The sequence below is a fragment of the Delphinus delphis genome, chromosome 14 (genome assembly GCF_949987515.2).
Source record: "Delphinus delphis chromosome 14, mDelDel1.2, whole genome shotgun sequence".
NCBI classification, from domain to species: Eukaryota; Metazoa; Chordata; class Mammalia; order Artiodactyla; family Delphinidae; genus Delphinus; species Delphinus delphis.
Genome location: NC_082696.1, coordinates 49,371,004 through 49,383,751, shown reverse-complemented (window position 1 = coordinate 49,383,751; position 12,748 = coordinate 49,371,004). Strand labels below are relative to the sequence as shown.

The window sequence follows — 12,748 nt, the reverse complement described above, 5'->3', positions numbered from 1 at the left end:
ATGGTATTGTGTTTTTAATTTCAACTTCTACTTGTTCATTGCCAATATATATGAAAACAATTGATTTTTGTATATTAACCTAATATCCTGCTATCATGCTGTAATCACCTATTAATTCCAGGAGGTTTTGTTGTTGTTGTTGATTCTTTTGGATTTTCTATATAGTCATTGTCATCTATGAATAAAAAAAAAATTCCGGGCTTCCCTGGTGGCACAGTGGTTGAGAGTCCACCTGCCAATGCAGGGGACACGGGTTCGTGCCCCGGTCCGGGAGGATCTCACATACCGCGGAGCGGCTGGGCCCGTGAGCCATGGCCGCTGAGCCTGTGCGTCCGGAGCCTGTGCTCCGCAACGGGAGAGGCCACAACAGTGAGAGGCCCGCGTACCACAAAAAAGAAAAAAAAAATTCCTCCTCCCCAATCAGTATACACTTTATCTTCTTTTCTTGTCTTACTGCATTAGCTAGGACTTCCAGTGTGATATTGAAAAAGAGTAGTGACAGGGTACAACCTTGCCTTATTTCTGATCTAAGTGGGAAATCTAGTTTCTCACAATTAGGTATGATGTAAGCTGTGGATTTTTGTAAATGTTGTTTATCAAGTAAGGAAATTCTCTAGTGCTATTTCACCAAGAATTTTTATCATGAACGGGTGTTGGATTTTGTCAAATTCTTTTTCTGCATCTATTAATATGATCATGTGATTTTTCCTCTTCAACCTGTTAATATGATGGTCTACATTAATTGATATTTGACTGTTGAACCAGTCTTGCATATCTGGGATAAATTCCACTTGGTTGTGACGTATAATTCTTTTTATACTTGTTGGATTCAATTTGCTAATATTATTGTTGAGGATTTTTGCATCTATGTTCATGAGAGATATTGGTCCATAGTTTTCTTGTAATGTCTTTGTCAGGTTTTGGTATTAGGGTAACGTTGGCCTCATGGGATGAACTAGGAAGTATTCCCTCTGCTTCTGTCTTCTGAAAGGGACTATATAGAGAACTGACATAGTTTCTTCTTTAAACGTCTGGTGGAAATCACCAGTGAACCCATCTGAGCCTGATGCTTTCTATTTTGGAAGGTTATTATTTATTGATTAAGTTTCATTATCAATATAGGCCTATTCAGATTGTCTATTTCTATTTCGTATACCATAAAATTATCATAAGGAACAAGGGAAAAATGAAAACAATTTTGGAGGGAAAGTCCCTGGTGGTCCAGTGGTTAGGACTTGGTGCTTTCACTTTCGAGGGCCCAGGTTCAATCCCTGGTTAGGAAACTAAGATCCCACAAGCCACGCAATGCAGCCAAAAAAAAATTTGTTTCTTTGGACAAACAAAAACTGAAATCACTGACTGTCAACAAACCCTACTCTAGGAAGGAAAATAATGCTAGGAGGAAAGTCTGAGTTGTAAGATGGAATGGTGAGAGACGAAAAATGAAAAATCTAAACAAACACTGATTATGAAAAGAAAATGCCTAATTTGGATCACAAACAAGTAGACTTGATCTAAAATATTGAATAAAAATAGCATTTAAGATGGGAGCTGGTGATTGGTATTAAGTGTTTTAAGGATAGAGGTATTGATTGCCTTTAGAGTAAGTATTCATGTTAAGAATAGTGGTAACCACTCAATGGATCTAAATAGAATGCAGGCACTTCAAAACCCTTAGAGGAGAAAACAGAATTAAAAAGTCCTTAGTCAATACAAAAGAATGAAGGAACAGATAAAAAAAGAATTGGAGAATATGTTGAAAAGTTAGGCAGGGCCCTTACAAGGCCTTTTATGCTGTATTAGTCAGAGTTATCCAGAGAAACAGAACCAATAGGATATATAGAGATTTAGATTTATTATAAGAAATTAGCTCATATGATTATGGAGGCTGGGAAGTCTTAAATCTGCAGTATAGGCCAGCAGGCTCAAGACCCAGAAGAGCTGATGGTGTAGATGAAGTCTGAAGGCATGCTGCTAGAAGATTCTCTTTTGCTTCGGGAGGCTGGTATTTTTGTTCTATGCACATCTTCAACTGATTACATAAGACCCACTGACATTATGGAGGGCAATCTGCTTACTCAGAGGTCATTGGTTTACATTTTAATCTCATCCAAAACACCCTCCAAATTGACACATAAAATTAACATATACCAAGAGTAAGGAATTTTGATTTTATTTTAACTGAGATAGGGGGCCATTGGAAGATTCTAAAATGGGACTGATGAACCTGATTTATGTATTTTAAGAGTATCCAGGTACTAGATGAAAAGTAGATCCTAGAGGGACATGAGTAGAGGTATAGACACTAGATGAAATCAGTGCAAAACATGAGAAAAGTCCAGACTCATGGTATATTTTGGAGGTAGTTCTCTTTGACAGGGCTTGTTGAGAGAGTGGATGTTGGAGTGAGGGAAAGAATGTGATCAAGGTTAATCCCTAGGTATGAGGCCAAATCAACTGAGTATACGGTATTACCATTAACTGATCTGGTGGAAAACTGGAGGAAGAAAAGTTGGGTGGATAACAAATATGGGGTGGACATATTGAATTTGAGATGTCAACTAGATAACCAAGTAAAGATACACAGTAGGCAATTATAGATAAGAGTCTGGAGTTCAGAGGTGAGAAAAGAATTTGAGATATTAATATTTGAGTTATCAGGGTATAGCCTATAAATTGTTATAAGTAAAATCACTTACAGATAAAGAGGGAGTTTTTCTCTTTCTCCACCAAATCCATTGTCCACCCTTGTCTCCATCTTTGGCCCTGGGAGGTTGCAAGGACTTCATCAGCAGAGCCCAGCACATACTGGCTTCTGGGTGGATTGAGTCAATGGAGAACTTGGCGCGAGTTTGAAGGAAGGAGAGGGCCATGATCAGCTGGCAGTTGAAGGTTGGTGAAAGCTCTTTGCCATTACGAAGGGCATCAGAAAACATCTTTGTAGGCTATGATAGTTGACTGGTAACTGTAGCTGGAAGAAACTATAGTCCAAGGCTCATTATGACTGAAAGGGATTTGAAGGGAACAGAAAGGCAACTGACGATGTTCAATGCCAATGGGGCATTTTCTAGGGACTATAAAGCACTTTATAGGGATTTTATAGCACTAATGCAGTAGTGCTCCAGTTTCTAGGCTCCATATCTCCTGTACACAGGGGTGGTGTGTATCTGTTTATATTTTTATCTCTCACCCTAGTCTGGGAGAGTTCCTTGTAAATATGAACATGCCTGTATAGGCTAAGCAGTTTCAACATGCCTGGCTCACAGGTTTGGGGAATATATGTGTTCCTTAAGCCTTGGAATGACTTTCACCTCCTGGTTAGAATATCAATTTTGAAAGGTCCATTTAATTTAGATGTTACCCTTCTAAGTATTCTTCCCAGAACCACCCATAATTAAGGGACCTCAGGCTTTGCAGATATACCTCTACTCAGGCCTTCATTTGTAAAAGCAAAACAAAAAGACCAAAAAAGATAAAACAAAAAAAATCACCCACAGTGAGACTGAGGCATACCTATATAAAATATATCTCTCATTTTTTTCCCTGTTCTTGAACTCCTTCTCCTTCACCAATGAATTTATGAAAACTTTTAATAAATGCACTGAGAATAAAATGAAATATATAATAAAACTGAAAATGTTTTTGAAAAACCATAGTATTTATTACTTTGAGTTTTGAAGAATTTAAAACCACAGCTCACAACATATCCTGAAATTAATTCTTGGTGCCTTAAAGAATTAAATATAAACACACACACACACACATACACACACACACACACACACACACACACACACACACACGAAGAAACAAAATAGAATATTTATTAAATCTCTGAAGATAGAAGAACTTCCAGAGCTTAGAAAAGTATTCAATATCATAAGAGGAGGATGAACAGCTCTTACTTTGATACCTAAAAAACAGGACTTATTTACTGTGTATATTACATAAAGAATTCATGCAAAACAATTTAAAAATACCCAGTGAGTAAGAGCAAAGGGCATGAAAAAATAATTCACAAAAGAAGAAATGCAACTGATGACCAACATATGTAATAATGTTCAATATCACTATTAATTCAAGTTAAAGTAAAAAGGTTCTGCTTTCCGCCCATTTATTCTTATGGGTCTCAATTCCTGTTACTAAGCCGCCTTCCAAATAGCAATTCACAGTGTTCCCAAGAGTGCCCAAGAGCACCACTTTCATCACTATCATTTAGCATCATCATCTTAGTTTTTTAAAATTCATATCCTTTCACCTTGTACTTTTGTTTCCCAGAATTTATATCAGGCTAATAATCCCAAATATGGTGAAGAAAGTTTCATTACAGCATTTTAAAATATAGTACAACTGTACATAGTCTAGCAATAGGAATGGTCAAATATAGTATATCCACTTGATGTATCTGAGTGTTAATTGGAAAGGAAGTGCAAAATCCTTTGCCTACTTTTCCGTATTTCACTGACTGTAATTATATTACTTTTTGTCTTAGGGTCTGTCAAATGGGCACTACCTCTCCTTCCTGGGTGAAATTATGTGTTCTTTTAGCTGTAGTAAATATGACATCTAGACAAGCTATGTAAGAGGCACAGGCTGGTTGAGCACTTTCCCTGACCCTTGGATGGGCATTGCCTCAGCCTCTTCCTGAAGTGGTCGGGTGGCAGCCTTGAGCGTGGGGTGAGCAGCCTTGAGCCCCAGTGAGCACCGGGGGCTGGCCACTCACCCTCTTACTGCTTCACTCAGGGAAGACATTCAGGGTCCCTGGACACCCAGTCAGAATATTCTTTCATCGTATTCAGGACACCAGTTGATGGATTATTTATAATAATATGCAAGCATAATTTCTAAACAAAAGATTTTAATAACAGGTTTTTAAATGATGCATGTTCTCCTTTCTCATTGGAGAAATGTCATTCTCCCTTCCTAGGGACACAGACCTCTTGACCTAACTTGCTAAAGAAAACACAACTTGCAACCATTACAGGTGGGGTGTGAATGCATGTAGGGGGTGGGGCTAGGGAGTCTTGGGTTCAACAGAAAAAATTTTCCTGTGTCTTCTGTAATATTTTTATATTCTAAAGTACACGCACATGCACACGCACACGCACATGCCTGCACGAGTGCCCAAAGGGCTCTGGCCAATGAAATGCCCTAGGAATACTGACACGGTTATGGTGGTTTCTGAGATGGACTTACAGTGTAGGAGGTGGTAAAGGAAGAGCAAGGCTCTGGAGTCAGTCTGATCAGGGTCTGAATCTGGATTCTACTACTTATGTGATCTTGGGTAAGAAACTCTTCTCGTGTGTATTAATACAATGTGTGAGAATTTAATAAGGTACTGTATGTAAAGCCAGTAGCACACAGCAAACAGCCTGGAATGGTAGCCCTGTCTGTGGTTATTCTAAATAGAGTCCTACATGTAATGAACTGTAATTTGCATGCGAGTGTTAGGGACCTGGAATGTCCAGAGCTATAAGCTGCTCTGGAAATTTGATTCCCCACTCCCTAACCAATGCTCCTACCTGCTACACTCTATTAAATAGATTTACTTGAAGGAAGACACTCTGTGGAGACAGGGATGAAAAGGGAGAATCACATGGCATTTGGTCCCTTGCTCAGCTCAGGGATTAAGTTTCTCCCTCCTTAGGAGAGAGGGAGCATTCATCCCACTTCTGTGCAGAACTCAGCAGCTCCAGAACAATGATGGATGAGCTGTGAGATTTCTCACTCCCTTGGGTTTGTACAGTTCTCAGAGTGAAGCCATATTATAGAACAAGGTCCCCAGAAGATGGCAGATATGCAGTGGGTGTGGACTTGCTCTGGAGCCTGTGTGATACTCCCTACCTCTCAAGAGATTCCTGGGGGTACTTTGCATGACTACTGCCCTTCATAAAGGTGAGGGAGCTGAAGCAATAAAGTTTGGGTTTAATTGCTAAAGGAAGCTTCGTATACCCATAGAAGAAAACACAATGGCTGAGGAGGCCTGTGGACACGTTAAGAACACTGTGGGAAGATGGTAAATTAGCAGTACTAAGAACTGTGAAGAGAAGAGTGAGTGGTGCCTTACGTTGCTGGTAAAACCTGGCAGCTACTGACAGCTCCCAGTCTCCTGAAAAAATAATGATTCATCTATGGGTATATCAGTAACTCTTCAAAGACTTTTGGGGTTTATCCTAACTTTGACAATAGGCTTCTAGTTTTTGTTTAAAACTTGTTTTATTATTAAATATATCATATAAAAATATATAAAACAGGCTTCTAGTTTTTAATTAACGTTGTTGAAATTGTAGGTATCAGAGACAACATGTATGAATCTAAAGGGCATTACGCTAAGTGAAATAAGCCAGACAGAGAAAGACAAATACTGTATGGTATCATTTATATGTGGAATCTAAAAAAAAAAAAAAAAAAAAAGATCATACTCATAGAAGCAGAGAATGGAAGAGTGGTTGCTAAGGGTTGGGGGGAGGGGAGAAATAGGAGATATTGATCAAAGGGTACAAACTTTCAGGTATAAGATGAATAAATTCTGAGGATCTAATGTACAGCATGGTAACTGTGGTTAATAATATTGTCATGATACTTGAAATTTGCTAACAGTGATTCTTAAGCATTCTTACTACACAGACACACACACAAAGTAACGATGTGAGATGATAGATGCATTAATTAACTTGATTGTGGTAAATATTTCACAAGGTATACCTATATCAAAATCATCACGTGGTAAAGTTTAAATATGTATAATTTTATTTGTCAATTACACCTCAATAACGCTGGGAAGAAAGAGCTAAATCATTCATTTTAGAGTTTAAGAAACAAAGGCTCGTCGAAACTGAGATTTACCCAAGGTTAAATAAGATAATGGTTGTACCTTTCATTTTTTTACAGAGACAATCTTGCTATTTCACATGCTAGATTTCTTATAGTCCTGCTGAAAAACTGATAATCTTATTTTTAAAATCTCATTCAAATTCAATTTAGTAATTTTCCTCTAGCATATACTTCTTGATAATGTCATGTGAAAAGACTCCAGATTTCATCCTTCTCAAATATCCAGGCGATTTCTAACTACAGAATAATGTATCAAGTAAAGCAGCAGTCATTTAGTTACCTCAAAATCCATTTATTTTGTTGGGAAAATGATAAAGTGTCTTTAGGTTCATGAAGTTTACCAACAACTCCCTATGTTAAAAGTGTAACCAATATTTCTATTTTATTTATATCCATGTTAATTTTGTTTCTTGAAGCTTTCTAACATTTACTGCATAAATGACTACATTTAACAGAGACTGACTTTTCTGCTGAAAATATTAAAAAGGAAAATGAACAGTAGATTCATTAAGTAAAATAAGTTACCTAAATATTCTAAATGGAATTCTAAATGGAATAACTTTTGTTAAAACCTCAAAGTTCAGGCCAAGAGCAATAAACTTTACAAGTATATGAAAACTTAGGCTTACAGAAGAGCACTCCTTCCTGGCTGGCAGAGGTCTGAATTCATCTGAAGTCTCGCAGCCGTGTTGTATCACTCAGGAGGGAAAAGTACGTCAGGGAGGGCCAGATTTTCAATCTATTTGCTTTTTATCCCTTTCAGGTAACTCTTAAGATTCTGGGTGCAGTTACCCAAGCATTCTATCCATTGACTGGGTCTATATTTCTAAGAGAGAGAAAGGTCTGTAATTTATGATCGAAGTCAATGGGTCTAAACTGAGGTTCCTTGTATTTTCTGGTCATCTTGGCACCCAGGTATGTAATGAGTTCACATCTCTCCACAAACTGCTCCATCTTCTTCTTATATTTTTTTCTTGTGTACTCAGAACCTTTGGGATTAAAGGCTGTAGAAAATTTCACAGGACTGTGAATGTTTTTTGTTAGGTTAGTGAATCATTATATTAAAGAGAAGGAGAACTTCGTGTGTGATTGAGTTGCACAGCTATGGCCAAGAAGATATCCAAATCCCAAATAAGATTGGGGGATTATTCTATTTTAGATCATAATTGTCTCTATTCACCTTCCTATATGGAATGGATTATTGAGTGCTGATTAGGTTACTCGTAGCCCCTGCTTTAAAAACTAGAAACTCAGTTTTGATATTTTTGCTAAAATATTTGCTACCAACACCGCACACACCCCATGCAAGTGACCAACCCAACTCAACAATCCTATTTATTACATTATACTACAATTAATATTAAATTAGTTCTGAGTAGCATATCATTTCTAGCAAAAAAAAAAAAAAGACATACCTTTTAGATGAAATGCTATATAGAGTAGCGCAGATCTCTGTACACTTAAGAAGGGGAATTTGGGCTTTAAGCATCCTGCTGCATTCATGGCTTTAATTAGAGCAGTTGCGATACCCTGCAGGTAGGGAACGGATTATGTGTATATTTGAGTTTGTTTTATTTTCTTGTGGCAAATAGATAAAGAGGTTAGTTATTCTTTGCCTCAGATAGCCTCCTGGGGTTGAGGATGGAGCTTACAAAGATAGTTAAATGAACTCTTAGCCAGCAGGACAGAAACACAAAATACATTTGATTAGGAAAAATAAAAACTACAAAGTGGCTTAGCGCCAGCTAGGTGATGGATACGTGGATTTCATTACACAGTTCTATTTTTATATGTTTGGCATTTTCCATAACAAAAAGTTAAAAAAGAAAGGAGGGGACACTGGGCTTTGAGTTGTCTTGGCCCATCTCTGCTTCCATTGCTCAGAACTGGCCAGCTTGCCTCCCACCCTCAGGACCCTGGGCCACCTGACCAGGAATTCCAGAGACCACAGTTATCACTGCAGTCGAGATTCTGGAGCCCCAAGCAGGAAAAGAAGAGAACACCCTTTTCTGGGTGAGTGTCATCTTGCCTTTTGATATTAAACTAGATTGAAAACTAACCATCTAGGGAAGCTGAAAAAAAGCAAAGTTAGGATTAGGAATTTGTAAGAAAGGTATGAAATTGTGCCGTAGGCAACTGTTTTATAGAAAATTTTTTTTAAAAACCCTTTAAAATAGTGTTTGGCTACTGATAAATTTGACTATATTCAGAAAGAGGTATATTTAGAGAAATAAGATGTGATTGAGTAGATAGCTTCATCCAGATTTTGAGCAAAATATGTGTTTGGTGGTTCAGTTGTGGTGACACCTCAACTCAACTCTTTTGACCAGGGGAAAAAAAACCTCTTAGAGACTGAATTTACACATTTCAAATTAAGAAAAAGTTTTACAGACACTGAAATTCAAAATAAGAAACAAACTACAAGTCAGATGTAAATAATTATCTTACTCTTTTTTCACTGTAGTGCAGGTATTTGGGAATTAGCTATGGAAACAGGGGCTTTTCTCACATTTTATTTTCATAACCACTCAAAACCAAAATAGGTTGAAAGTGGATTTGCAGGGCTTCCCTGGTGGCGCAGTGGTTGAGAGTCCACCTGCCGATGCAGGGGACACGGGTTCGTGCCCCGGTCCGGGAAGATTCCACATGCCGCGGAGCAGCTGGGCCCGTGAGCCATGGCCGCTGAGCCTGCGCGTCCGGAGCCTGTGCTCCGCAACGGGAGAGGCCACAACAGTGAGAGGCCCGCGTACCACACACACAAAAAAAGTGGATTTGCAGCTTAAAATCAGGAAACTCTGCCTTGAATTTCATTGTTACCAAAATAAAAATTATTGTTAAAGAAGAGATTGCTGTAGTCTTCTAAAATCTATACATAGAAACTCATGTAAGTGAACCTGTTCGAGATATCCAGGCAAAGGCAGACTAGTGAGATACATCGGTTCCTTTAACGGGGGAAGTTTGTAAGGAAGCTTCTGATCCCAGTATTTCAGTGGTGACCTAAGAACACAAAATCCATTAGACAGATGCCCACAGATGTGCTCATTGTGTGTACACAGGAAGGTGGACACACAAGAGACAGCTGAAAGATAATATTCATTGCCTGTTTTTCTCCGGTGGAGAAAATGATACAAGTGGGAAGACTGGGGCTCCTAGAAATTCATGACGGCCAGCTTCGCCTGGGTCCCTAGCCCTGCTCAGCTCTCCTCAGTGTTCTTATTTTTCACAGCAACTATATAAAGCTTCCTTTATTGCCCTCACATTTCTAACCCTCCCAGTAACCCCCACATGGGGGCCAGGCTATCCAAGGAGAAGCATCAGAATGAAACTTCCTCAACTCCTCACCACAAGCAGAGCCACACATAGGCTCCTTTCTCCACGCTGGAGCTTACCTCCCAGGTAAGATCAGTCTCCACACATTCTTTGCATCCCTGTTCCACCCTCTCTCCAGAAATCTTAAATAGCAATTTCTCTCTCTCTCCCACCTTTGGCATTTCCTTCTTTATTGGATCCTTCCCAGGCACCTGCATTTTAACATGCTCGTACCTTTCCCATTGAAGAAAAAAGAAAATCCTTTTTTCACTCCTTCACTCCTTCAGTCCTATATCCTTTCCAGCAATTAACGCCTTTTCTCTTTTTACTGTTAAATTTCTTCAAACATTGATCTTCACTAGAGGTCACAAACTACTGCACAAATTCTATCTGCAGATGTGATTTGATCCACATTGTAATTTTTAAAAAACAGAATCAGTCACAAAAGTTTAAAAATCAGATAAATGTAAGAAGAAATTTGGTTTCCAGCTTCTTGTGAAAAACAGAAATGTGTGGCAGTAGGTAAGTAACTGCTGCCCCTTCGGCTATGTGTATGTATATATGCACGTGTGTGTGTGTGTGTGTGTGTGCACTCACATATATATCTATCCCAGCATGATGCAGTTAACATAGATATTCAGTAAATGTTTGTGACTTAGTGTATGGTCTCACCTCAAAAATTTCTCAAGTTTTTCTCTATTCTCACAGACATATATACGATCACGATATTCTAAAGCATAGTGAATGCTACCAGGTACTAGGGCTTCGTATCTGAAAGACAAAGGAACAAACAAAAACAACTATGTATTGTATAATTAATATGCAGTACTGTATAAATAAAGTGTCAAAATATTTTATTTTTCTATCTTTGCCACTCAAGGAAGAAATAGAACATTTTCCAGTTAAGCAATAGTGACCTTTTGATCAAAATGTTAAGACTGTTATATGGACCACTTATTCCGAGTAGAGCTGTCATCCTGTACTTGCACGAGGGCAAGGACTTGCCTTTGTTTGCCATCCTGATAGGTCACTGGACAGTAGCCCTGGAGCTCGGCACACTTAGGGAACCGGCTCTTCAGCTCCGACAGTGTCAGCCTTTTGGGCATCATGTCGGCAGACGGGAGAGGATGAGGTGCTAATGGAGGCACGTATAATTCGGGGTTCTCCAAAAATCTCTATAAGAAAAGATTACAGCAACGTGACCGCTTGAGACAGGAATACTATGCCAATGAGAATCCACTGAGGCTCTCTTGCTACTGTCCCCATTTTCAGTAGCAATGTTCGTCCTTCAAACCATCTGAGAGCTGCTTTCTGCGCTACTATAGCTCCTTCCCTGACTGCAAGTGCCTTATAGTAATACTTGCAAGTGATTTCATGTAAGGTCTCTCCTACTTTCACTCACTCACTCACTCACTCACTCACTCATCTACTTATACAGAAAACATTTGTTGAGCTCTTACTATGTCCCAGGCACTGGAGTGCATAGTCTTCCTGTCCTACAGTATAACTAACTAGGTGGGTGCCCTTTGGCAGGTGAATTAGCTTCTCCAGCTTCAGTTATCACTCTAAAATGAAGGGAGCAGACCAGGTACATGACCTCTAATGTCATTTCCAGTTTTAAAATTCTGTGATTATCATTTAAATAAGCAGGAAGAAATAAATGTCTTTTTCTTAAAGTGATAAAAAATTCAAATTCTTCAGAGGAAAATAAAATGTTCAGAGGCACCTGATTAGTTTTCAACTACAACCTTTTTATATCACCAAATTATGGTCATTATAATATCAGAACAAGTTTGTATTCTGTTGCATTAAATAGCAATATATGGTACACAGGAAATTAAAGTGATAGAAAAAAGTTGAAAGCACAGGAGACATACATCGGTCTTACTTCATTTCTACTGACTCTTGACTTCCCTTCTGCACCCTTTGAATGGAATCCCCACCCAGATGCTCAGCATCCCCTTCACAGGCGGGCTCACCCTTGGGTCTCCCTACCTGTTAAGCTGACCCAGGTGGAGGGTCCATCACTGACCCTGAACTTCTGCTTTGTGCCAAAATATGTCTTGGGATGCAGTCTTAGGACTGGACTCTGAGTTGCCTCATTGAATCCAGGGTCACAGTTTCCAAAATTGGGTCTCCTGGTACCCAATTCCTGGGTGTTCCCAGCTGTGCCCACCCCTTCCTGTTTGGTGAATTCTGAGACCGGTATTTTCTTTCCCTGGTAAATATTTGGAGTTAGGAACAAACTTACATTCAACTTCTCCTGAGAACTCATTTTATAATAGTGCCCTCTGAACTCTGCTGCAAATTCCAAGGAATCAGTTAAAGAGCAATCAACTAATTCATGTGATTCTGCCAGGCTGACAGGGCAGAACTGTCCAAATTCGCCCAGGCGAGAAATCAGTTCTTCAGGTGAGATACATAACTTGTCAATGCAGGCGGCTTTTCCTGTTATTAACAGATTAACTATTATTTTTTTTTCAGAGAAAACACAATCATTTTCAAAATGAAAATAATTTCAATTATGCTAGTATTATACAAAGGAGTACACATTGTAAAATTCCACAGAGTAAAAAGTAAAAACTTCTCTTCACACCTCCATCCT

At 38.8% G+C, this 12,748-nt stretch overlaps 1 protein-coding gene across 1 annotated transcript in view; it reads right to left on the bottom strand.

Annotated features, from left to right (window-relative positions):
* Positions 1-7,530: 7,530 nt before the first annotated feature.
* The window catches only part of AK9 (adenylate kinase 9), a 120,582-nt gene continuing 115,364 nt past the window's right edge, over positions 7,531-12,748 (bottom strand). The window contains exons 33-38 of the mRNA XM_060030124.1: positions 12,395-12,591; positions 11,149-11,318; positions 10,816-10,914; positions 9,729-9,831; positions 8,250-8,364; positions 7,531-7,838 (exon numbers count right to left, since the gene is read on the bottom strand). Coding sequence (XP_059886107.1) covers positions 7,636-7,838; positions 8,250-8,364; positions 9,729-9,831; positions 10,816-10,914; positions 11,149-11,318; positions 12,395-12,591 — 887 coding nt within the window. The 3' untranslated portion in view covers positions 7,531-7,635. The remainder of the gene's footprint in view (positions 7,839-8,249; positions 8,365-9,728; positions 9,832-10,815; positions 10,915-11,148; positions 11,319-12,394; positions 12,592-12,748) is intronic.